Raw genomic sequence first — 27,888 nt, 5'->3', positions numbered from 1 at the left:
TAATGATAAGCTCCATCCACAGGGGCCAGCCGGAACAGCCTTCTGGGATGGGATGCTGTACGCCAGACTCTCCCAGCCTCACTGGTCAAGGCCCCCCCCGCCCCCCAGCCTGGCCCCAGGATTTCCTCCAGCCCACTACTTCTTCACGTGAACTCTTCCAGCTGGGCAGACTGGTCCGTTTACTCTCTGCAAGTCTCCCTCTTGCATTTGCTGTTCCTGTTTCCGGCTTAAATGCTTTTTTTCTCTCATGTAACCAAATCTTACCCTCACCATCTTTAGGGTCTAGCTTAAAATCTAGCTCTTTCATGAAACTTTTCCTGGCACTCCAATTGGAAAGCTTCTTTGCTACACACTTCTAGAGCAGTGATTCTCAACTGGGGGTGATTTTACTCCCCAGGGGACATTTCTGGTTGTCACAGCTGGGGGATGGGGAGTTGTTGCTAGTATCTAGTGGGAAGAGGCCAGAAATGCTGCTAAACATCCTACAATGCAGAGGGCAACACCCCCACAACAATGAATTGTCCAGTCCAAAATGTCATTAGTGCCAAGGTTGAGAAACCTTGTTCCAGAACACTGTGCCATTCTGTACCAGCCGCTCAGCACTCCTCTGTCTCCTATTTAATTATTTTAATCCAACAGCTTCTGACTTCTTTTCCTTCTACATTATTAGGTTCTTCAGGACAGGTATGAAGTTTTAGGATTTGTTTCCCCTCAGAACCTAGTTCAATGCTGTGCATGTGCTAAATAAATTAGTTCTTTCATCTTGAATAGATAGCTAGGTCAGACGTTGAATAATTTAAATTCTAACTTGGAAAGGGAGTCTTCAGGAAAGCAGGTTCAGACTCTAATAGTACTTATGGATTAGCACCAGCACAAGGTGCAGGTCTGAGCATGTTCTTTCAGCACTTCAGGCTGACAATTCCAGAAATCAAAGATCTACAAGTTACATCTTACATTTAGATGCTAATCAAAGAAATAGATCATAAAAGTAAAAAATTAATACTGGATACAAAATAAAATACCATTAGTTTTTTTTTAAAGATTTAAAAAAATTTTTAAGTAATCTCTACACTCAACGTGGGACTGGAACCCACAACCCTGAGATCAAGAGTTGCATGCTCTACTGACTGAACCAGCCAGGTGCCTCTAACTGTCTAGATAGATAGATAGATAGATAGATTTATTCATTCATTCATTCATTCATTCATTCGAGACACAGAGAGAGAGGCAGAGGGAGAAGCAGGTTCCATGCAGGAAGCCCGACGCAGGACTCGATCTCGGGTCTTCTCCACAATCACGCCCTGGGCTGAAGGTGGCGCTAAACCGCTGAGCCACCTGGGCTGCCCTAAATGTTTAGTTTTAAAGATGAGTTTTCTGTTTGTTTCTTTTGGCTTTATTGTGGTATAACTGAAATATAACATTTAAAGTGCACACTGTGGAGTGTGATATATATATCAAGGTGAGTTTTAATGACCAAAATTTATTTTAGGCTTACTTGAACACACCCTATATACTTTAGATCCATCGAGAGTGAAGTAATTTGTTAACTTAGTAATCTTAAAATTCCTTCCTTCCTGATAAGACCATATAAGGCATAAACCACATTCCTTAAAATACACAGAATGAATGCAGATGTAGCATGTGTATCATAGCAGTGCAGCACAGACCTCATTTTACCAAGAGTTTCTGGGGAAAGGCTACTCTAAGCAGTATTTTTTTAGTATTTTAATTTCAGGAGATATATTTGACAATGTCTGTATTACACATCTCCCTGACTCCCTAAGTAGAGGCCATTAAATATTAAATTCTTCCTTGGGACTATGGGTCACATTCATGAGCATCAACCATATGGAACTACAACACAGTGTTCCCATTAGAAGTTACTGAGGTCCATGTGCTCTCCTGGTCTAGCATTAAATCATCAGATCCCGTCAGAGTCTGTTTCTGGTTGTACAGTTACACCTCCACGAGGCTCCCAGGCAGAGGTTTCTCATGCTGGCATGGGCTTGTTGTTAGCACTCACATACCCAACCTCTGGCACCAATATGCTATCAACAGGAAAACTAGACTAACAAATGTGCTAAAATTAGTCAAAGAGAAAGAAGAAAGAGGCTCTAAACAAGAGTGTGAGCCTAATCAGAATTTTGGCTATGAAAGTTTTTAATTCAATTATTGCTCAACCAACTCCTAAACTCTCCCAATAAATCTTTCTTCATAAAAGGTAAAAATGAAAGCCCAGATATGTTAAGCCACTGACTGTCCAGTTTAGAACAAAAATGACCTGACTCCCAAGTAAGAGTCCCTCCACTGCACAGGTGGTGGTGGTGGGGTGTTCCACCGAGAGAAGTGAAGGATTTTTGGTGCACAGACAGAGTGACTCTGCTGGTCTGGAAGCTGTCTGGGCTTTCTTCCTGATTCCCTGCTGCATTCCACACAACTGAAATGGATCCTCAGATGAAGGAATATAAATCTGGGTACAGGGAAATACGTAAGTCCCCAAATCAAAGCTGTATTTTATGCTACTCCAACTGATGTCACCATTTATGGAGAATAAACCTTTGCAGGCAGCAGCTACTCCGTCACGTGCCAGTTTTATGCTTTATATTCTAACATTTAGTGAGATTAAGTATTCTTTCCCAGCAAAATTAGAAGCTCCTCCAGGTCAAGATCTGTGTCATACCCCTCCCCTTATATCCCTTATGGCACCCTGAGGAGTACTTGGCAGAGAATAAGTGCTCAATATTTATTCATGTGACTTTTGGCAGCACTGTCAGGAAAGGTTTAGGGCTCTGCACAGACAGAGTCTTCTGTTACTCACCATTTGGCCAAACATACTGCTTTGTGGATTTCTTCCCATTTTCCCCCAAAATCCTTGGACACCCACAGGCCATTCTGAAATATTATAAAGGATTTATCAGAATTCTAGCTTTGTCCTGTGCAGCTGCTTATATGACCTTTAATAATTCATATCTAATCATTCAGGGCAGTGAAATACACGCTGAAGTTTCCTCCAAGCTACCTGCACCCTCCCCCCATCACTGATGGGGACCCCTTCAGGGTTTTGGAAGTTCAGAAGAACAAACACTTACAAAGTGCCTACTATGAGCCAGGCACTGTCTTAGATGTTGCACTGGGGATACAAAGACAAAATATATCCAGGATCTCAAGGAGCTCTGGGTTTAACAAGGGGCAGGGAGAAGTAGTTTGATATGATGTAGTAAGTTATGTAGTAAGTTATGAAAACATGGTTGCTGGGGTGGGAATAAGAAGCGGGCGACATTGCATTGGATGGTTTGTGAAGACAGTGGAACTATTATTAAATAATGAGCAGTGTAACCAAAAGAAGGCAAATAGGGGAGATGAAATATTATTGCATGAATACACAGTAGTACTAGCCAAGGTGAGAGGTGATAACACATGACAGCATGGGCAAGAGGTGATAACACATGACAGCATGGGCAAGCTAAAAGCTTTTAGACACCAATGCAGCACAAATTCCAAGGTGAGCAAAGAAGGGCCCGCTCTGTGAGCTGGCCCTCAGTTTTACTTTTTTTTTTTTTTTTTGAGAGAGAGAGAGAGAGAGCGTGCACATGTGCAACGGGGGGTAGGGAGGAGAAGAGCAGAGGGAGAGAGAGAATCTTAAGCAGGCTCCATGACTAGCACCAAGCCTGACATAGGGCTCGATCTCAAGAGCCTGAGAGCTCATGACCTGAGTCAAAAATCAAGAGTTGGATTGACTGAGCAACCCAGGTGCCCCTTGGTTTTACTTTTTTAAAGGCAGAATACTTGGATGGCAATGGGAAAAATGGATTTCAGACCAGAGGCAGGAAAACTAGTGAAAAAGTGGTACTATATTAGTTCATTAGGAGTTAGTGAGGCCTGGGTGGCTCAGTCAGTTAAGCGTCTGCCTTCAGCTCAGATCATGATCTCAGGGTCCTGGGATGGACCCATGTTGGGCTCCCTGCTCAGCAGGGAGGCTGCTTCTCCCTCTCCTTCTGCACCCCCCGCCCCTGCTCATGCTCACTCTCTTCCTCTCTTACATAAAGAAATAAAATGTAAAAAAAAAATGGTAGTGAGGCCCTAAACCACAGCTATGAGGAATAGGCTCAGAAAGAATCTAGGAACTAGATTCCATAGAACTGGGAGCTCCCCACTGTAGGGCAGAGTGTATAAGAGTGTGTGTGTGTGTGTGTGTGTGTGTGTGTGCGTGCGCGCGCACACACACAATAGGGGAGCAGCAAGACAAATCTGGAGCCCTAGAAGGAAGTCAGAAACATAGATCTTATATATAACCACGGCAGTTCAAATGGTTAGAGTGGAAGAGGTTGACAGGAGTTTACGATAGAGACCAGGAAGGAAAGGTTAGAAGGTAAGAACCAAAGGAATGAGGTCACAGAGGCCAAGCAAGCCCAGTTCCCAAAAGAAGAGACTGGTCAACATTTTCCAACGTAGCAGAGACTTAGGTAAAGACGGACAATGTCAGTTACATTGGCAACACAAGCCTCATGGGCCCAGACCCCACGGGGGCGGGAGAGAGGTGTCCCCGAACAACTGCAATTAAACGGGACTGATCTAGGCAGTGCTCCCCCCACTCTCACCCACCATTCTTCCTCTGTAATTCCTTTCTCCTCTGGTAATACTCACCTCCCCACATTCCTGATTTACCCAATTCTACTTGGAAATAGGAAAGGGTCTGGTATCATCTATCTGCACTTTAGTACCTATTGGTCTGTCTTCTGGACTGTTTTTTTTTTTTTTTTTTTTTAAAGAATTTGAGAGTGAGTAAGCATAAGTGCAGGGCGGAGGGAGGAGCGGAGGGAGGAAGGGAGGGGGGAAGTGGGGGGGGGGAGAGAGAGAGGATCTTAAGCAGATTCCATGCACAGCACAGAGCCTGATGAGGGGCTCGATCTCACGACCCTGAGATCACGACCTGAGCCGAAACCAAGAGCAGGACACTTAACCAACTGAACCACCCAGGTGCCCCAACCTGATTATTTTTACTTCCAACTTGCCTTTAACTGGAAGAAACTTGAGGTATAACAGCCAACTGTGGCTGGCTACCTCTTTTTTTTTTTTTTAAGATTTTATTTATTTATTCATGAGAGAGAGAAAGAGAGAAAGGGGCAGAGACACAGGCAGAGGGAGAAGCAGGCTCCATGCAGGGAGCCTGACGTGGGACTCGATCCCAGGTCTCCAGGATCACGCCCTGGGCCAAAGGCGGCGCTAAACTGCTGAGCCACCTGGGCCGCCCAGGCTACTTCTTCTTGAGGAGAACATGTTTCAATGATCTTAACATATAGGTAAGGGCGATGGGGTGGTCAAAGGGGGGTTGGTGATTCTATCCATTCCTCAGAGGATCTCTCTGTACCCTTGAAGGGCCTGTAGCTCAAGCTGCTGGCGGTCAGCTTCCTGGAATTGTTGCTTCAAGATCTGAAGCCTACCCGGCAGGCTAGTTTCCTTCCTCTAGCCTCCTCTCGCTAAACTTAACTGTGACCTTCCTTGAGTCTTCAGCCTTCCCTCTGCTCAAATATCTGCACACAGAAGGCCCAGACCCAGACCACTCTTCCAGCACACTTCACACTTCCTGGGTCACCCCATTGCTCAGCCCGACTTGTCCATATCGATGGTCAAGTTTCTGTCCCCTCAATGGTCACCACAGCAATGGCTCTCTAATTGCTGTGTGCAGACTCCACTGGGAAGGTTGTTAAAAACACTAACCACCCCAAAACCGAAAGTCAGTGATGGACCATGTCTAGATTGGGGCCTATGAACTGCAAATGAAACCAGTTTCCCAGGGGTTTCTCTGATGTTGCTGGTCAGGAGACCATGCCCTAAGAAATAAGGTAAGAGAGAGCCATGTAAGTGTAAAGTATAATTATGACTATCATAGTTTAGCAACTCAGAGACTTTGGGCCCTTAAAATCCATGGTAAAGGACACTAGTCCCCCAGGAAAGGAAAAGTGAAACGTGCTCCCCAGAGAACTTTCAGAGGAGAGGTGTGAGGGCTGGGGCGGGGGGGGGGGGGGGACAACACAGATTTCTGGGGACAGTATAGGAATATGGTAGGGGATGCAGAGATTTAAAACTCTGGATATTTAATATAGGAGTATCAAAGACAGAAATCAATATGCTTTATATACTGGGAACTAACAAGAACAATTACGAAGATGTGGTTTGGCTGTAGGGAAGGAACACCACCGTCAAGAGTCTGACAATCTTGAAGTACAAGAATGATTACACTCAACTGTTTTCTAGTTTATTACTCTGATAGCACACCATATCCACTTACTTAAAAAAAAATATGTAACGACAGTTAGATATCATACTTGTCCAGAAGAGGTAGCACATGAAAATTGTGCCCTTTACAAACAGGAAAAAAAATGCAAAAAAATACAAAATTCATGCTTTACGAAGTCACTAGAAAGCAGCCCAATATAAAGACATTTCATAAAGGGTTCTTTTAAAACAGTGTATTTGAGCCTATAAAAATGCGAAAAAGCAAGACAAGTTCCTCAACTATACTTACTTCAGTGCTGAGAGCTAAAAGATAATCAGAATTCTGAGGACTATACATCATCTGAGTCAGAGGATGGAAAGGGAGATTGGACTGAACAAAGTTCTTTGCAAAATCTGATGATCTGAAGATTCTTCCTCCGTGACTTCCTCCAGATACCTCTGCTGTTAAAATCACCTGATTAGGAAGAAAAAAAGTTCAGATTCAGAGTATAATACTATAAAAGCACAGGAAGTTCTTATACCATTTTCACAAGATATGTGTTAAGAAAATTTCCAAAAGAAGTCATAAAAACAGATTAGTTGGTGTACTGTACTATTCGAGGATTAGTCTTATAACAAATATTATCCTAGATTGAAATAGTGGGTCATAACCACGAATATAGCCTGCTCAGTTTGCGATAAGCTAGCTGCCCAAAGACTAAAATGCTGTCTTGCGGATTATGTGCTGTGATGCCAAACAACTGCTACATAATTACAAAGAGTTTAGCTGGCTCTTGGCCAGGGACCAAAAAAAAGAACCTGTGTGAATTCCATTCTTTTGTGAACAACACTAAATTATGTTTTAATTTTAAAGCATATTAATAACAAACTAAATCCATCACTGTATATAACTGGATCACTCCAACATTGTCATGACAGCCCTGCATGTGGTATCAAGTGCAGCTTCATATGCGTATGAATGAGTCTCACCTTTCCAGAATTCTCAGGACCAATGGCCATGCCAAACTCAGTCCGAATGAAGGTGTTATTGATGAGATTTGTAATATCCTTAAAGTTCTTTCCATAGTCTTCACTGAAAGGAAGAAAAGCAAGACACATTTAGTACGCAGTGGTCAAGGACGCTCCTGGGCTCCTGCCTGGCTTCCGTTACCCCTTCCCACTGGCTTTGCTGAGGCACTTGCCCTCCTCTGAACAGCTACCTGCCTCAGAGGAGTTGATTCATCTCTAGCTCCAGTGGTGGGCAAATTAGTCTGAAGGAAATTCCACCCCCTTCCCAGTGATGGGGTCAGAAATGGGGAGTGGCCCAGGTTGAGCCAATAAGGGGAATTCTGGGGTCTTTGAGGAAAAACAAACACCTAACAAAATGATCTTCCTTTAGACCAATGGTTCTCAATCAGTGCATTTTTGTATGCCATCCCCCAACCCGACCACAAACGTTTGGCAATGTCTGGAGATATTCCTGGTTATCACAACGCAGGGGTAAGATGCTGCTGGCATCAAATGGGTAAAGGCCAGGGATGCGGCTAAATATCCTACAATGCACAGGATGATTTCACAATAAGAAAAAAATTCTCTGAGGCTGCCTGGCTGGCTCAGTGGTTGAGCATCTGCCTTTGGGTCAGGGTGTGATCCCGGTTGGGGGGATCGAGTCCCACATTGGACTCCCTGCAGGGAGCCTGCTTCTCCCTCTGTCTGTGTCTCAAATGAATAAATAAAATCTTTAAAAAAGAAAAAAAAATAAAAAATTATCTGGCCCCAAATGTCAGTAATATAAAGGTCGAGAAACCTCAACACTATAATATGTGAATACAAAGCAAAAAATTACTACAGGCATTTTGACACGATGAGAGCACAGCTTGAAAAATAAGCCAACATAAGTGGAGAGAACTGTTGAGGGAATTCTGGAATTCCGGAGAAGCAGAGCCTTTGACACTGGATTAAATCAAGGCTGAAGCCCATCCTTCTTCTGTATTTAGTTATGAGCCATTAATTCTCTTATTATTTAAGCTGGTCTGGGTTGGGAGGTCTTCTAAATATAGCCCAAGGCCTCCTAACTAATCTATTCACCCACAGTACTCATGATAAAGCTGTAAGCTAAGGAGCAGGAGTCCCAAAATACCCCCACTCCCAGAGGTTGCTGTATCAGGCACCAGTCTCAAGTGCTCGCCGTGCACACAACACAGCTAAGGAAAACAAACAAATTAATCTCATCTCTTCGGTAGTCCAAGCTTTCCCCAAGTTCATTCCAACAATATTTTTGAGAGAATTTCATGTTTAGATTTTGAAAACTAAAAGCAAAAGTCAGTAGCTATCTGCCTCTGACGGGTTTAATACTGTGTGCAGTCTGCTAAAACATGACATAGAATGCAAACCCTCAGTATTCATTAAATCTAATGTTCAGAGTTGCCTGGGTGGTTGAGTGTCTGCCTTCAGTTCAGGTCGTGACCCTGGGGTCCTGGGATCAGGCTCCCCATGGGGAGCCTCCTTCTCCAGATGCTATGTCTCTGCCTCTCTCTGTGTCTCATGAATACATAAGTAAAATCTTAAAAATAAATCTAAATGTTCATCAGTGTAGACCACTGTATAGTGCAAGTTAGTTCCAAATTATATATGTAATGTTCAGGGGTCTTCGCTGATAGAATATATATATGACCTAACCAATTTTGGCAGTGGCCTCAACAAATAAAGAATCACAGAAATGCAGAACACGAGAGACACAAGGGACTAAGGAGAACATCTTGTCCAACTCCCTCATCTCACAGATGAGGGTTCAAGAGGAGGCAATTATTTGTCAAAAGCCAACCAGTTAATTCAGGGCAAGACTGAAACTACAATGCAAGTCTCTTAACTCTCAGTCCTATACTAGAGGCAGCTTTTAATTATTTGTGAGGAGTTTCTCTCTCTCTCTCGTTTTTAAAGATTTTATTTATTTATTTATTTATTTATTTATTTATTCATTCATTCATTCATTCATTCATTCATGAGAGACACAGAAAGAGAGGCAGAGACATAGGCAGAGAGAGAAGCAGGCTCCATGCAGGGAGCTTGACGTGGGACTCGATTCCTGGTCTCCAGGATCACGCCCTGGGCTGCAGGCAGACGCTTAACTGCTGAGCCACCCAGGGATCCCTCTCTCTCTCTTTTTAAAAGGTTTTATGTATTTATTCATGAGAGACACAGGGAGAGAGAGAGGCAGAGACCCAGGCAGAGGGAGAAGCAGGCTCCATGCAGGGAGCCCGATGTGGGACTCGATCCCGGGTCTCCAGGATCCCGCCCTGGGCCGAAGGCAGGCACTGAACTGCTGAGCCACCCAGGTGTCCCTAGTTTTTCTCTTACAACGTGTAGACCTCCACAGGCTTGTCTGGGCTGGTGGGCTGGCAGTAAAGATGGGCTGAGAGGAAGCTGGAGACAGAGAGGAAGGCAGAGTCTCTGAGCATTTGCCTGGGTCCTCGACAGTATGCGGAGTAAAATACACACGACTTTAAGTTGTCTTACTCTACCTAAACAAAATAGGGATGAGACACTACCCAACTGATTCTTTACTACCCTTTCCTTGGCTTTGGAGTACAAGAAGTGTTCTTATCCTCTGGATAGCAGGTCAAAGGGATATGCATAAACAATCCCTGGCTCTATGATGTACATATCATCAGCGCTCAGACAACCAACCATCCAATGGGGTTACTGTAGTGGTTTGCTTATCACCAGCTTACAAATCTCCCCTCCTTCATGACATCCCCAGGGAGCCTCCACAGACCTGTTGGCAAGCCTGCTTGCTTTTTAAGAACTTGGCACAACAAACACATCCCTGCCCTTCAGAAAAAGAGAGCAACATTGAGGAAAAAAAAATCATCTGCAACAACACTACTTTAGCCACTTAAAAAAAAAAACTGGAACACAATGGACTAGTAGTGACCTGCTAGGATTTATGTAGGGTTCTGTTAAGGCCACATAAGTCCAAGGAATACATTTTAATATAACACCTGATTTTTTAAATTTTTATTTTAAGATTTTATTTATTCATGAGAGACAGAGACAGACAGAGAGAGAGAGGCAGAGACACAGGCAGAGGGAGAAGCAGGCTCCCTGCAGGGAGCCTGATGTGGGACTCGATCCTAGGTCTCCAGGATCAGGCCCTGGACTTAAGGCGGCACTAAACCGCTGAGCCACCCGGGCTGCCCGTAACACCTGATTTTAAAGTAGCTTTATTTAGGGCACCTGGGTGGCTCAGCTGGTTAAGCATCCAACTCTTGGTTTCAGCTCAGGTCATGATCTCAGAGCCCTAGGATGCAGCCCTGCATCACCCTCTACACTCAGTGTGGAGACTGTGTGACATTCTTTCCCCCTTCCTGTCCCTGTCTCTCTCTGCCCCTCCCACTGCTTGCTTGCTCTAAAATACATAGATTTTAAAAATCTTTAAAAAAATAAAGTGGGTTTATTTTCTATCAGCACAAAATATACACCACTCTCCCTCTGCCCCTCAACCCCCCCTGCTCACTCTCTCTTAAAAACAAAACAAAACAAAACAAAATCCCAACAAGTATAGATATCCTTGTTTGGTTGGCTTTCAGGCCTAACCATTTCTGTTTATTTAGTTCATTTTTACCATGATTAAGTTGCTAGAAATTGCAACACACAAGCAACAAGGATGACAACAAACAAAAAACCCAAACTACTGTTTTGTAGTTTTCACTAATCAGCAAAGCTTATACAGTACATCCTTATTGTTTCTAGAGTCCATATTTGCAAATTTGACTGCTCACTCAAATGTATTTGTAACCCTAAAATCAATACTCATGGCACTTTTGCATCATTTGCAAGCACGCATAGACTGAAGAGCATTGGAGTAACCCAGCACGCACTTTCCCAGCTGAGGTCCAAAAAGGGGACCCTTTGCTTTCTTGTTTCAGCTCTTATACTGCCATTAAGTATCTTCTTCACAGTCTATTTAGTGCCATGCATTTTGCATTTTTTGTTGGTGATTCTGCTATTTAGAATAGCATCCAAGCACAGTGTTAAAGGGCTAGTGTTCCTGAGCACAAGAAGGCTTTGATGTGCCTTATGGAGAAAATACGTGAGTTAGTGTCTTCCGGGTATGAGCTCAATGTTAATGAATCAATAATATACATTATATAAGGTGTCTTTCAACAGAAAGGTGCATTAAAACCAGATTATGTACCGATCAATTAACAAAAATGAATGTTGTGACCAGAGGTCTGCAGGAGCCTAAATCTTTCCTTCCCGTAGGAGCAATGGTTTGAGTATTCACCAATTCAGTATTCATGGAGACTGTAAAATAATGAAAATCAACTGTACTGAAATTTCTAGTTAAAAGACCAACAGGGAGAATGTAGCTTATTAAAATGTGGCAACATAACAGCAGACCCAACATCATGGACTGGTCAGTAAAATGGGTAGAATTTGAATTCACATTAAGCTGAACTCCCAATACCTCAGTCTCTCTCTCTTTTTTTATTTTACCCCCAGCTGTCTAAGGCTACCTTATGTCTTTTTATTTTAATATTTTATTCTGTTTTATCTTACTGAAAAACGCATGCATGTTTTCTGTAGATGTTTTGAAAATGCAAGTGATAAAATAAAGGGCTAAGACATTGTGAATAAAATCCTGAAACTTTTAATGAGAAGGAACACGAGTATGTATCCGGTGTCTCTATTTTGCTTTGGTTAACAAGGCAAGTCTACTAGGCATTTTCATGGGAATATTTCCTTTATTTTTTTTATTTTTTTATTTTTTTTATTTTTGGGGAATATTTCCTAAATGAGGAAAATCACCTAGTTTCATGATTTTTATGTGCCCTAAGTTTATAAAAGTGAAGCTGTAGTAAAAATGCCATCATACATCTTAATAAACTTTTTAAGAAAAAAAAAAAAACAGTAAAATATATTTTGTAATGGAATTTGTGCTAACCTTGTAACTAAAATATGCAATCATTATTAATAATCTACTGCAGTGAAAACTGAACTAAGCATAACATTAAAAAGGCTGTCATACAAGATGTCTCCGATAAGCCAGTTTACTATGCTTTGCTTTAATATCTGTTACATACCTTTACATTAACTTTTTTTTAATCTCAAGTAACATCCTTAAAAATTTACACTGACACTGGAATAAAATTTAATATGAAATTAAGTACTCACAATATGCTCTAATTTCTAAAAGTTTGACTATCAATACAAAGTAAAAATTACAAATAAAATAGCACCAGTTTTTTTTTAAAGATTTATTTATTTATTTATTTATTTGGTGAAGAAGGGCACAGAGGGAGGGAGAGAATCTCAAGCAGACTCCCCTTTGAGCGTGGAGCCTGACACAGGACTCAGTCTCATGACTCTGAGATCACAACCTAGGCCAAAATCCAGACACTTAACTGACTGAGCCACCCAGGTGTCCTGAAATAGTTTTATGGCAACTGGGTACAGAATTTTGGTATAGAATCATACTTACATGTGTTTGATTAAGTTGATCTTACAATGAAAAGTTACTCAGGAGGCCATCAGACAAAAGCATGCAAAACATTTTTCAGTTGCCAAAAATCAAATCATCATCTTAACCATAGATATAGTTTATTTCCTTTTTAACTTCACATTTGAAAGAGGAAATGTACTTTACAATTACATAAATTATTGCTTAACAGAGAATCAAAATTACATCTATTTAAATATAACTCCTTTAAACTGAAGGTATTAATATATTTTTCGATTTTACCTAATCAATGCCTAGGAACTGTATTTATTATTTCCCAAATCTTTCTACAATTCTTTTTTATAACCTAAAGATCAAGGTATATTTCCCTCTAACTCGGTGTAGTTAACAAACACAACTTCGTTTTATTCCTATGAGCCTCTGGGCTGTATTACTCAGAGCAGCTGGCATGTGATAAAGTGCTTTTTCTTTGAATCCCAAATGAACCTTTGGCCACATAAGATTTAGTACAGAAAGATAATCCAATAAATAATATAATTGTGAGAACTGTGAAAAACAGAGTCTTTAGAGTGGATTCAACAGGCTTTTATTTCATTTTTCAGTGGGGCAACCTCACCATATCCAAGACTCCTCTTAATCAAACTGCCCCCTCCCCTCTGAAGCCACACATGGCTGGCATGCTCCACACCATGAGTTACTTCAGAGTGGCCAGCCCAGCTGGAAAAGCAACGAGGCCTATTTGCAGTTTCCACCTGAACTCTGGAAGAGGTCTCACTTCATAGCAGGGAGGAAATAATATTCAAAATGACCTTGGAAAAAATAAAAAACAACAAAACAAAAACCCTGCTGTGCAACACGAAGCAGAAGAACCTTAGTCACTTGAGACCATGTGAGAAGCAAATAGGATTGCTTTCTAGTAAAGTGTGTGTTGAGGGTTCCTCACAAGACTAGAGAAATATAGGATGTTTGGGCTGGTAGGTATTTCAACAGTAACATTTAGTGATACTGCTTTTGTTTTGGTTTTTTGGCTATCTTAAAGCACAAAATTGAGAAGTAAAAGGATGGGAAAGAGAGTCATGAAAACACATTCTACTTCCCCTGGGTATGACTCATGAACCTGCCAGGTCCAGTTCTAGCCAAACGCTTAAAGAGTGGTGTGTGTGTGTGGGGGGGGGGGGATAGTTAATTCAGAAAGCAAGCAAGCAAGTGGCCAAGGCAATAGGTAGAGAAGACAATTCAACCTGGTGAGGGAAGAATTTAGCAAGTAGCCTTCACAACATGTAGGGAGGGATCCATCAGAGAAGAGGTTTTCATTTGCTACTAAAAAATTGGAGGGCAGCTTCTGTGACACAAACATGTGTGATATTTACCACAGCAGCATCAGGAATACTGAAAACATTAGCTACAACCCAAGTGTTCAAGGGGATAGTGATTAAGTTCTGTCAATCTAACAAAAATAATGAGTTACTAGTAGAGGGGTTATGAAAAATATACGAGCACTCACGAAACAGAATGGACATAGGTTTGACATATTCTGTTGTGACACCAGGTGTTAGTAATATTTGCTGGGGCAAGGGTATGTTTGCATTTGCAGAAGCCATGGAAGCATGTGGGGGCAGGCAATCGTTTTTAACCAACTGGCACCAAAGGCTTTCAAATTCATTTTAACAACTGATACAGCAGTGCCAGCACAGGCTGGCTACGTGCCATCCCCGACTGTTGTGCCGACAGCCGCTAACCCCACTGAGTCCTCACTGCATGCCAGCCACTGCAAAGCACAACTTGCAACAGCTCTACGGTGACCATTATTACCATCTTTCTCCTACATATGACAAAAAACTTAGGGAGGTTAAATGACTTGTTCGAATTCATTCTGCTTGCAAATGACAGTGCTGAGATTCAATCTCAGACCTGTTTGCCAACAGAATTGGCAACTTTACCCTGGACCACACTGCTTCTTTCCCAAGACTATGTAGCTATATGAATAATACAAAAGGGAAAAATCAAGATAATAAAGTGTAAATAAATTAAGAATACACTTTACTTTTTTTAGGGTGATTTTTTTCTTTCTTTTAAAATTTCCAAATGTTTTGTAATACAGTTGTTTTGCTTTTATAATGAAAAGTAAACTGGTAAAAAAAACTATCATAAGGAAAGATTTTATGACAGCAAGGTTTTTTAAACACTGGAAAGAGTTACTGAAGTTACAAATTTAAAACAATTTTTCCCCCTCCTCAAAACAGGATACTTTTCATTTGTCTGAAATGCTTCAATTACTGTTCTATCTGAATAAACAAGATCACCTATAGATTATAGCCCTTTCTAGCACTGGGATTCTACATGCATTGTCAATCTTTATCAAACAAATAAAAAATACCATCAGTCTAAAAATTATAGAGAAGCCAAGGTATTCATTCATTCAATTACTATGTACTGCCTGCCTTGAGTCAGCTGTTTGGCCAGTTGGTGGAGAACCCTAAGTTAGTCAAGAACCTTGCTTTCATGGAGCATACAGCAATTTCAAGATGGCAATTCCTTCTTGGCCGATTTTTAAACCAACATTGCTGTGTTGAAGGGCAGAGAGCATCGGATCCAGGCTCAGGAGCAGCAGCCAGTGATCATACCTACTAGGGAAGGGGGGTTAAGGCTGATCCATCTCAGAGCTTCAACATGGACTCACTCCCTTCTGGACCAAGACCAATAGTCAAAGAAGGAACTATGAGAGAGTATTGTGGCTCTTGGGAGATTGCTTGGCCCTGGGAGGCAGTTTCTATGTCATCTGCTGGCATGTCATACTTCTCTAGGTCCCTTGGGGGGAAAATGAGATAGGCACAAATGACTGAGGAGACAATTAGTAATTGCTGAGAATTAGCTGGTCTTGAATCTTACAATTAAGGGAAAGAACCTAGTATTTAACCAAGCTGTACCTCTGAGAAGACAACTCTAAAACTTTGTGAATGTCACAGTATAGATTATGGTTCCTGAACATACTGCCACCATCATTACCAGTGTGAATATGATGACGCACTTGGGTTAGGTCTGACCTGAGAACTTCCTTCTGATCTGGAAACAATCTGTTTAGGGCTCAAAATACGTGTCCATTTTATTTTAAGATAAATCACACTCATTTGGAAGGTAGAGTAAGGACTGTTTTTTTTTTTTTTTTTTTTTTTTTTTTTTTTTTTTTAGAGTAAGGACTGTTATTTCAGGGATATAAAAACCATTTGTGTTATTTCAGGGATATAAAAACTCACAATAAATACAAAGATGGTTAAACTCTATGCTACCCTCCCACAAATAAATACCCATTTAAATGAAGAGATACAGACCCCTACAGACCTTCCTTCATCTTCCTTTCTTGTTTTGCCACTCAGTGTGGTCAGCCTAATTTCTTTGGAACTAGATCCCTTTTCATACTTCTTCAGGTTGCTAAACGGACACTCAGTGTGCGAGTGTGACAGTCTGGTGAAAATTTAAGATGGCTAGAAGATCCTTTAAATCAACTTTTAGACTCCGTCATGTCTATAAAAGTAGGGAACTTACATTCACAATGTGTTACTCAGCCAATGCCCCAGCCACATGTTATGCACCTCACCTTCGATATAGCTTGGACTGTCCGAAAGTCATAATTACCAGTGGTACATGGAAGGTAGTCAAGACTAGAATGATCTGGGAAGAGACAAAAGCATGCAGTCAATAAGAAAGATAGTCCAGTTACATGCTTGCATGTGATGGGATTAAATCAACATCTAAAAGATTGTCAATAACCCTGTTCTGTGGTAGCCTATACTGTAATGTCAGAAAACCAAGAAGGGGGCGGCCTGGGTGTTTCAGTGGTTTAGCGCTGCCTTTGGCCCAGGGCCTGATCCTAGAGACCTGGGATGGAGTCCCACGTCATACTCCCTGCATGGAACCTGCTTCTCCCTCCTCCTGTGTCTCTGCCTCTCTCTCTCTCTCTCTCTCTCTCACTCTCTCTCTGTGTATCTAATGAATAAATAAAAATCTTAAAAAAAGAAAAAGAAAACCAAGAAGGACCATGTTACTAGGGTTCACCATGACACAGGATCTCAACTCAATTTGTTGAAATGGTTCCATCACATACTTTTGAAGTAGTGAGGCAGAGCTCATCAACTACACATTATAATAAAGGAAGGGTTCAACTATTTTGTATCTCTATAATTGTAAGATAGTCTCAGGCAAAGATCATCCCTTTTCCTGCTTACAGAGGTTTAAACAGTATGGGTGTTCTAACAGAGGTCAATATGTCACATATATTTATCCTTTTCTTCCTTTCCTTGCTGTTAGTTCCCCATGAAATTAATTTTTCAAATAAGTATTTTTCTAGACACAAATATGCATGAGGAAAAGATTCTGATAGTAGTTTAGTGTAAGAGGGAAGGGAATCTCAAGTAGCCATATAACAAGAAACCTTAGAGATACCAACTATCTTAGATAAATGGATACATTCTGGAAATTGGCATGCTACTCAAATTGTAGAAGAACCGGAGATGTGTTTAAAGACATTCTACCAGAAGTTTAAAAATTAATTAAAATAAGAAATTTCTGGGTAGCCCCGGTGGCGCAGCGGTTTAGCGCCGCCTGCAGCCCAGGGCGTGATCCTGGAGACCCTGGATCGAGCCCCACGTCAGGCTCTCTGCATGGAGCCTGCTTCTCCCTCTGCCTGTGTCTCTGCCTCTCTCTCTCTGTCTCTATGAGTAACTAAATAAAATCTTTAAAAATAAAAAAAAAAAAAGAAATTTCTAACTTGCTTGTCAACACTAAAATTCTATTTCTTTTGGTTCCTGATACAGCGGTTATGTGCCCCAGTGCCAGGATATATACATTATCAGAATACCAGAGGGTATGAGCTGTGGCCTCCTCTGCCTTTGTTCAGACAGAAGGACACAGAGCTGGGCAACATCAAGCCCTGATTCAATACCTGAGACCACCCTCAGCACACCCTCCTACTGGGAAATCATATATACCAGCAGGGATAAGGGGCTGACGGACTCTTTCTCCATGGCCCCAGTCCTGACAGTGGCTCCTCTGTGACAGGAGAAGAGACAACAGATGGAGCCAAACAACTATGAGCCCTGGGCGCCATAGTCTTTCAACGCTAACCACAGGAAAGGACACAGGAACAGTTTGGAGGAAAAAAAAAAAGCCAAGATGTGCGACGTGCAGTTTTCTGCTTATATACAGGGGTCTTCCCAAGTATTGTGAGGCTCTTGTCTGAGCACATGGCACTCTTCCTCCTCTTTCTTCTTCTTGCTCATCTTGATGCCAAGCAGCTACCAAAAACTAAAAAGGTGTCTATCTTCCTATTATGGAAGAAGGAGGTGACCAGATGTTCCCAGGTTTAAAGCAAAACCAAACCAATCACAGCTTCCTGAAAGTCTGTACTGCAAATATGTTATTTTCTGCAACGGAGGTTGGAGACCATTTCAGAAAGTAACAACATTCAGTGTTTAAACTCCTACAATCAACATCTTCTTCTCACCGCACTGAATTAACAGACACAAAATGCTACTTACCCCAGTGCCATCGCCAACCCAGGACAAGGATACTGAGACACTGAGATCATCAAACACATGCTATAAGGGAAAAAAAAAATTGATTTAGAATTGTCATCTGTCTTTCGATCTCCGGTTTCCTTAAATAATTCAGAGCACATTCTTTTCAAAGTAATTAAGTTCATTATTATAAGGGGATACGGATTCCCAGAAAAATCTGGGAGAGCTTGGATTGAACTACTTAACCCAAATTACAAATAACTTGGACATTTTAATTCTCTCACATACGAAGTAAGCCAAGCAGATGAGTTTTCTTACTGCACCAGATGGGGAGATGGAATAATCTAATTGCTTTCTCCAAAAGAACTAAATATAAAGATATAGAAAGTATTCTTAGGATGCTTTAAAACAAGAGATCACAGCCCACATTGACAGATATAATTGTAACCCAATCGGCATAATTTGAATTTTTCTAGGCAGCCTTCACAGTACAGTTGAGTAGTTATTAGCCAGATTCCTTTTGCTCCTAGGCTAACTCACTCACTCAAAATCACAAGGGACAGAAGCAAGAGCTGATGCCCTTCTTCACCTTTAAATAGTGATGATGGTGCCTGGGTGGTTCAGTCTATTAAGCATCTGGCTCTTGATTTTGGCTCAGGTCATGATCTCAGGGTCACGAGACCAAGCCCCATGTCAGGTTCTGTGTTCAGTGCGCAGAGTCTGCTTGAGATTCTCTCTTCCTCTCCCCCTCTCCCCCACCCCCCGGCTCTCTAATAAATAAATCTTTAAAAATAAATACATAGCAATGATGAGGATGATGAATTACGACAGAACAGTCTTAACAGTCCATGGTAAGAGTGAGGAGAAAGAAAAGGGAAAGCTGGTATATTATTTCCAAGATATGTTAAGCATGTTGGAATGTAGTTATAATGATCATTATGGATTCTTTAGGGTTTTGGTTTTCAAATACTTTCTCTATTTATAAAATAATACATACCCATTATAGAAAATGTAGGTACAATAGAAAAAGTAGGGAGGTATAATAAAGAAAATATAAATTATTTATAGTCCTATCACACAGAGCTATTTAAGGCTAACATTATGGGTATAATCTCCTGGTCTCTACCATTTTTTAACTGATAAAGAATTCCTAAAAAGCAATACTGACACTTGGTAACAATTTCCAGCCATACACAAATGTATACGGGGTAAAGGGTGTTGACACCCCAGCATGGTCAAACATCCACATACAACTTTTGACATATAACTCCTTCAAAACTTAACTACTAATCGGCTACTGTTGACTGGGAGCCTTACCAATATCATCAATAGTAGAGTAACACATATTTTGTATGTTACACGTATTACAGGCTGTATTCTTGCAATAAAGTAGCTAGAGGAAATAAAGTGATACAAAGAAAATCATAAGGAAGAGAAAATACACTTAGAGTACTGCACTCCATTTATAAAACAAACAGAACACTCCATGTAAGTGGACCCATGCAGCTCAAACCTGTACTGTTCAAGGGTCAAATGTACAGGAAAAAGTGAAGAGCTTTCCTTTTCCCCTGTCACACGTCCCACCACCTCAAGCCCCACTCCCCTGAGAGCAGTTAATAGTTTAGTATAGATTTCTGCTAAATGTTGACGATTATGCTTTTCACCTACAAAGACTTACTGTAACTTCTTAAGTTTTTAAATCTTTTTTTTTTTTTTTAAGTTTTTAAATCTTAAGCAGGCCCTGCCTTTCTGAGTTTGAGCAGTTCCTTAGAATAGAGGCTACAACTTTATACTTCTTGGTATTCTCTGTGCCCACCATGCTACTTTACACACTTACTAAGCATTTGTTGACAATGATTCTACATCCTTCCCAAACCACAAATAGAACATGTCTATAAATGGTGGGACTCCTGCCACTTGGTCACTTGAGCCACTGCCCCAAGAGAGAAGTCTGTAGAACTATGACTTCAAACATGAATTGTTTTGCTGATCTTCTATCTTCTTTCATGGTCCTCCCGAATGGGTTTCTGAATTCACCTCTGCTGTCTCCTCCCCGGATCGTAAGTACCTCTAGATCAGCAGAAGCCTTGGGAGAACCTCTGTAAGAGGTCCAAGCAGGGCCTCATGGACGACTTGCTCACTAAACGCTGGATAACCCCCAAAAGCTCAGCCAGAGCTGCTCAGAGCCCTGTGGGACAGAAAGGCCATTCATACATGTGAGCTGGCTAAGCATTGGAGAAAAAGTAGGGCTGCTAGAAACATCTGGAACCGGAAGCTAAAGACACAGCCATGTGTCTTGTAAGATATTCCACACAGAGCAAGATGGCCTGTTCTCTTGAGTGAGGATATAGTGTCTGAAATTACATCAATGAGCTCCTTGAGGAGCAGGAATATCCAGAGCTACCACAGGCACCAGACAGACCACAGGGGCTCACAGTCATCTAAACACAGGCTATCTTTCCAAGGAAGGCTCTGGTCACCACAACTGACTAGGATAAAAGATAACCTGTATCTCTGGAGTCCTGGCTATCTTGATCAGGCCACAATATAGTCTTGAGCCAATCGGGATCTGCAACTCTTGCTTTTCAGACAAAGCCCTACATACCTGACCCAGTCAATGCACACTGGCATTACTCACATTTTCCTATTGCCCAGTCACAGTAGGAGGAGGATCATTAGATATCGCTAGCAACACCTAGCTTCACCTGAACAACTCAAAGGAGTTGGACCTCATTATCATTCAAAGAGTTCCTCTGGAAATGGAGGCCAGGTTTATTAACTATAATTGTGGTCTTTTGCCACCCCTAACCCCCCTTCCCTTCCCAATAACCAAGTACATTCTCCTTTTGAAAGCAAACTCACTGAAAAAACCCACTCACCTATGGCAAATGCAATTAACTTTTTATATTCCAGTCTTTACCATTCTTATACTAGTGAAAGTTAAAGAGAAAAAATGAAATCAGATCTAACAATGGTCCAAACCTCAGATGGAAAGAAAAGGACATATGGAAAGAAGACAAACCCAGGAACACTGGGGAACTAAAAGCATGGATATAATCCTACCCCTTCAGTGGGAGAAGGATTTTGGATGTTCAGGAAAGAGTGGACAACCAAGGCATGGTTAGGAGACAGAATTCAGAAGTGTCAGCAAAAGGCTAGCAATTCTAATGGTTAGTGACCGATTATACTCGGTACAACACAAGTGTCACTCTACAATGCAGTGGCATCTTAGATGTTTCAAAATATGTATTACTTTTTTTAATTCTTTTTTTTTTTTTTTTAGTTTTATTTATTTATTCATTCATGAGACACACAGAGAGAGAGGCAGAGACACAGGCAGAGGGAGGAGAAGCAGGCTCCCTGCACGGAGCCCGATGCGGGACTCGATCCCAGGACTCCAGGATCACACCCTGAGCTAAAGGCAGACGCTCAACCACTGAGCCACCCAGGCGTCCCTAAAATATGTATTATTTTTAATGACAGCAACAAGAACCTTGGCTGCATCCCTCACTAGCCCTGAAGCCCATCTAGTGCAGAGACAAAACCTATTCATTTTAGGAACTAATATATAGCACAGCACATGGATGGCACTCCATAAATATTCAATTCATTTTCTTTATGAACTACTTGTGAAGCTCTGAAAAGGAAGATGATGAAGTAGAAAGGCCAGACCCACTTAATTTCCCCATGACAGAAAGGAGTATGACATGTAAAAGTTCTATTCTGAGAGGATTTCTGCCTCCAGCCAAGATGGAGTAACAAGGGTCAGATGTGCTTTCCCACCTGAAAAAAAAACCCCAAGACCACAGCATATGTAAAACAATAATAGTTTTCAAGGCACTGGACTTCAGGCAATGAAAGACAATGATCTCCGAGAGACAGGAAACAAACGAGGGCCTCCATCTGCCCTACCTTACTGTCTGGAGAGAATTTCTAGGCCACAGTGCAGGGAAGGGAAACCCAGGGTCGAGCCCAGAGGTCTCCTCAGTTGAAGAGATGAGGTGGTAGTCTGTGGAGGCCGTGGAGGTTGGGGTTCACAGAATAGAGTACTAGAAAGGCAAGAGCTGTACAGAAAGAGAACTTGAGATCCACAGCCAGAGGCTCTCCAACCAAACTGCTAAGCCTTCAACTAAGTCCTCATCAGCATATGTGTGTAAGGAAGCTACCTGAGACCAGGGAAAGTTCTACCTGAAAGAAATGAAAGAGACCATATCCAGGCCTCACATGGGTCCAGAAATAATTCCTGTTCCCAACCATAGTAGAAAACCTCTTATGTCACAGTAATTGGATAGAGTACTCAGAAAAGCTCTACCTCACTACCTCACTTCTCCTTACCTCAGGAGAAAAATTAACCCTCATCTAAATGCTATAATGGTCTTGCCTTAAAAAGCTTTAAAAACAAAACAAAAACAAACAAACAAAAAAACCCCAACAAAAACAAAAAGGACCAATTCACTGCTAAGGAACCTAAATGGGGATCCCTGGGTGGCTCAGCGGTTTAGTGCCGGCCTTCAGCCCAGGGTGTGACCCTGGAGTTCCCGGATCGAGTCCCACATCGGGCTCCCTGCATGGAGCCTGCTTCTGCCTCTGCCTGTGTCTCTGCCTCTCTCTCTTTCTGTGTCCCTCATGAATAAATAAATAAAATCTTAAAAAAAAAAAAAAAAAAAAAAAAGGAACCTAACTATGCCTCAGACCAAAGTTCAAGATATTTATAGGACTATAAAAATACCTAGCACTCGAGAAGATAAAATCCACAATGTCCAACATTCAATAAAAAAAACCAGGCACCCAAAGAAGCAAGAAAACAGGAACCATGATGAAGAGAAAAATCAATCAAACTGACCCAGAAATAACACAGATAATAGAACTAATAGACAAGGACATGAAGACAGCTGTAATTATACTCCACAGGTTCAAGAAATTAGAGAGTAGATTGAGCATGCTAAATAAAGGCCCAGAAGATAGGAAACAGACTCAAACTGGACTTCTAGAGATGGGAATTACAGTGTCTGGGATGAAAATTACCCTGGACAGCATTAACAGGAGAGGAGGCACTGCAGAAGAGGACGTTAATAGACTTGAAGCCATACCCATGGAAACTATTCACGTGAGACATAGCAAAAAAGACAGGAAAAAATGAACAGAGCATCACTGGGCTACAGAGATTCAAGTAACCTAATATATATGTAATAGGAGTCTCTGGAAGATGGGGGGTGGGAACAGAAAAAAAATGGAAAGGAATAAGAGCCTCAAATTTCCTAGATTTAATGAAAAGTATAAACCCAGGGAGCCAAAAAACTTACAAATCCCAAGCTTAAGGAGCATAATGAAAACTACACTGAAGCACATCACATTCAAAATGTTTAAAACCAGTGATAAAAATCTTAAAAGCATCCAGGAGAAACAAAAACATCATACACAGAAAAACAAAGAATCATAGCAGACTTCTCCTTGGTCACAGTGCAAGCCAGTGGATTGGTATCTCTAAAGAACTAGGGGGAAATTGTAAAGACAGAATTCTATGGCCAGTGAAAATAGTTGTTAAATGCAGGCTTTAGAAAAGAAAAGCTCTGTTCTTCTGAACTTGTTCATTGCCCCTCAGTATTATACGGTGGGCATGACTTTTTGACAGCCACAAGAGAGGGACTACACCAGTGCAAAAGATCTGAAAGACAGCTGAAATTCCAACTTACCACGTAGAACCAACCATTCTGGTTCCTAACACAGCTCACGTGATCTTTTCCTAGCTATTATTCTCACAGCACTTATGGATGTTGCTGGTACTATAACTATTTGCCTCTTTGACTACCTCTCAGATAATGCTAGGAGTTCTTAGATGGCAAGCACTGTGCTCTGGGATCGCCTATCAGGCCTAGCACAAGGTCTTACATGCATTAAGAGCTCCACAAATATCTCCGTAGAAGTCTATTCACAAACCCCTGCTACCAACACTACTGACCTGTGTGTCATCTTCCTTCTAGCATAGTTACCAACATTTCCATAAATAATGGCTGAATAGGGATTCTTCCTATGGCCTTTCTGCCAGCCAGAACACTGTTAACACTAGCCCACACACGTAATAGTGACCTCACTCCTCCTTCCCACTATAGTTACCATCAGCTCCATATGGCCCAAACTGGTCAAGATGGCCTGCCTGCATCAAAGTGTTTGGAGACACAGGCCAGGGGAAGACTGTACAGAAAAGAAGTTCACACATTTGAGTACGAAGAATAGTGATCTGCATACTGAGATTTAGGCAGGACTTCCAGAGGTGGAAGCAGACACAAACAATAACAAGGTGGCTGTGCAGGTACAACAAACATGAGGATACATGCAAGCCTTCTGAAAGATGTCAAAGGATAACACAAGTAACCTACTAATGTCACCACCAGTCAAGGGCTGAGTATACAGCAGATGCTATAAGTGCTTGTTAAAAATGATAGAAAAGTTGTGGTAGGAATAGAAGGAAAATAAAAATACAGAAAAGGAAAAGTGTATAGAAGAATAGTATTTGCTTGCATGCCCAAAGAAAAAAGGAGATGAAGCCACAGGATCACTTTCTCAAATATGCATGGTTTCCAATCATATATACAGCTGAACATAATCAACCAATAAGATATGGTTCAACTGTTCTAATCAAGGCAAAGTAAGATGAATAAGAGAAATATGAGCAGAGAATGAAGCTGTGTGGCTAGAAAGAACTGAAAGGCAAAATAATCCCTTTAAGGGGAGAAAACCCCAAACCGTCAGCACAATATTACCAATGAATAGGCCACAATATTAAAATACTGAACATATAAAAAACATGCGGGAGGCAAAGAGTCCAGCCAACAGAAGGTAGAGTGAGTGTCTACATCAAGCAGTGTTGCAAAAACGATGTTATGTATTAGAGGTATATGTGAAAACTGAAACGGAGAAGGTGGGGAGAGGTGACGCATGTTTCATTTCCAGAAAACAATGGCTGTGTTGCTCCAATGTACTATCCCTAAGAGGTAGATTATTTAGCACAAAGAGAACATGATCTGGCCACTTCCTATTGCTAAGCAGTGAGCCAAATGCACATTGCAGAAGCAGGCCAAAATTAAGGGAAACGGTGTATACATGCTGTTTATATGATGAACAAACAGTACAAAAGCCAGTATCCAGAGGGGCCACAGGGTAAATCGGTAATTCAGATTACTTCATCATACCCTATGGTAGGAAGCTCAGAAACCAAGCAGTTTAAGACTAGCTACGTAAAAAACAAACAAACAAGAAAACCTCAGCTTGATTCAATCAGAAGCAGATGAGCATGGAACTTGCCACTCCTAGAGACAGATTTATTAATTTCCTAGCACAGTTACTGGTACAAGAAAAGACAAGATAGATCAATGGAACAAAACAAAGTCCAAGACCAGGCAAGGTTTTTCTCAGCCTATGATGAAGCTGGCATTTCAAGTTAGTGGTCGAAGTATTGGGGAAACTAGCTATTTGGAAAAAATAAGCTGGATCCTTAAAACCTTTCTTACCCCCACTCCCAAATAAATTCCACATACAGCAAAGATTTAAATATAAAAAGTCAAATCTTGAAAATCCTTGAAAGTATGAGTGACTATTTATATAATCTTAGAATGAGAAATTACAAAAAATAATACAGAAACTGGAACCCATAATATAACGTAGGGATTACCTGGACTATATTAAAGAATTTTAATGGCAAAACACAAAATGGTGGGCAGCCCCGGTGGCGCAGCGGTTTAGCACTGCCTTCAGCCCAGGGCGTGATCCTGGAGACCCGGGATTGAGTCCCATGTCAGGCTCTCTGCATGGGGCCTGCTTCTCCCTCTGCCTGTGTCTCTGCCCCACCCCCCTGTGTCTCTATGAATAAATAAACAATTTAAAAAAGATTCATTTATTAAAAAAAAAAAATGGCAAGTTGAAAAAATTGGGAAAATTATTTGCAACAAGACAAAGGGTTTCTATCATAGCTGTCAAGTCAATAAGAAAAAGACAAAGACCTCCAAAGAAACTAGGAGGAAGACACAAACAAGCAATTCACAAAGGACAAGGAAGTGGCTAATAACATGGGAAAAGCTATTCAATTTCACTAGTAATCCAAAGAAAGTCACAGAAAAATAATGTAATGACACTTCCATCTTCCAGAAAAGCTGGACAGCACATATCCAGTGAGGAGGACAGGGAGACCAGCACCTGTGGGTGGGAGCATACCAACTGCTACCACTTTTCTGGAGATCTGCTCACTGATGTGAATTGGAACTGAAAATGTCCATACCATGCGACCCAGCAAACCCACCCTCGGGATCTATCACAGGGAGATTAGTACACGTCTTGACAAAGGATGATCGTACCTGGATGTTGCAGCTAACAACTACTGGGCACTCGCTATAGACCGCTGTGCGAAAGCATCTTAACACATTATCATCTAATCCATATAACAAGGCCATAGATATCACTCTCTCAGTATATTCTAGGTGAAGGATTAAGCCTCGTTAAATATGCAATGATGCGCAATGAAACATACTGGGTGCTGCTGAAAATGTTTCAGGTATTCACTGACGCTGGAAAATACTCGCAGTGTGGTGCGTGTAAAGCAAGTTACAGAACAGTGTGTGAAAGCTTGTGTGGGTACTTCTGGTTAGAAGCTACCTGGAGGGAGGTCCTTCAAAAAATTAACAGCACTTGTCTCTATATGGTAGAATTTATGGTGACACTTTTTCTTTTTAGTTTTTCTGGATTGACTGAATTAATCCCCAAGCCACCTCCAACTAGCAGGAATCATGTTTAAAAATAAAACTACAGGGCAGCCTGGGTGGCTCAGCAGTTTAGCGCCGCCTTCGGCCCAGGGTGTGATCCTGGAGACCCGGGATCGAGTCCCGCGTCGGGCTCCCTGCATGGAGCCTGCTTCTCCCTCTGCCTGTGTCTCTGCCTCTCTGTGTGTGTCATGAATAAATAAATAAAATCTTAAAAAAAAAAAAAAAAGATTCTCACTCCCTCTCCCTGTCCCTCCCTAAAAAAGAATAATAAAAATAAAAATAAAACTACAGATTTTTTTATTTTGAAAAAAAAAAAAAGGATATATAAAAGAGTGGTGAGTGGTATAAAAAGTATACACAGAGCATGTCAGTTTATTCTTCTGTTATACTGGCTAGCGGGATACAAGAGAAGGTTACAGGACAGGTCAGAGAGCCCCGCTCCTCCCAGCCACACTAACAGGGGTGGGTCTCAATTTAAAGTAGACTTCCTAATACCACATCCCAACATCATTCTTCACTGATAAACTCACAGTCTCTTGTTCATCACCTGTTGAACCATGACTTCTAACGTCCCAGATGGCACTGGCAGCCGTCTGCTGACCCCAGTAGGGAAGCTCTGGGCAGCAGGGAATCATTGGCTGGCATTTATAACCAAATTGGTTTTCAGGGATTCATTATGTTAGGAAGTAGGGGACAGCTTGTACTACCTTCTCTGAAACACATTCACCTTGACAGATGATGGTAAGATTTACTCATGCATTTACTGCCTACCATTTTAAAGTCTGAGGTCCACACATTTAAGAGACCATGAATTAACACAAATGTCCATTTCTGTGGTCCTGTGGCCAACTGCTAGCTCCATCTGGAAAATGAGAAAGGCCACAAAACACAACATCCTTCACGGGATAACTTTATCTTCACATCCAATTAAGCCAGAAGCCTA

At 41.5% G+C, this 27,888-nt stretch overlaps 1 protein-coding gene across 4 annotated transcripts in view; it reads right to left on the bottom strand.

Annotated features, from left to right (window-relative positions):
* Positions 1-27,888, bottom strand: part of SORT1 (sortilin 1) — a 65,668-nt gene that overhangs the window by 25,067 nt on the left and 12,713 nt on the right. For all 4 annotated transcript variants that reach the window (XM_072754398.1, XM_072754399.1, XM_072754401.1 and 1 more), the window contains exons 2-6: positions 18,214-18,273; positions 16,275-16,348; positions 7,207-7,309; positions 6,527-6,691; positions 2,819-2,892 (exon numbers count right to left, since the gene is read on the bottom strand). In XM_072754398.1, coding sequence (XP_072610499.1) covers positions 2,819-2,892; positions 6,527-6,691; positions 7,207-7,309; positions 16,275-16,348; positions 18,214-18,273 — 476 coding nt within the window. The remainder of the gene's footprint in view (positions 1-2,818; positions 2,893-6,526; positions 6,692-7,206; positions 7,310-16,274; positions 16,349-18,213; positions 18,274-27,888) is intronic.

The sequence above is a fragment of the Vulpes vulpes genome, chromosome 3 (genome assembly GCF_048418805.1).
Source record: "Vulpes vulpes isolate BD-2025 chromosome 3, VulVul3, whole genome shotgun sequence".
In the NCBI taxonomy this organism is placed as follows: Eukaryota; Metazoa; Chordata; class Mammalia; order Carnivora; family Canidae; genus Vulpes; species Vulpes vulpes.
This window is presented reverse-complemented; position numbering and strand designations above follow the sequence as displayed.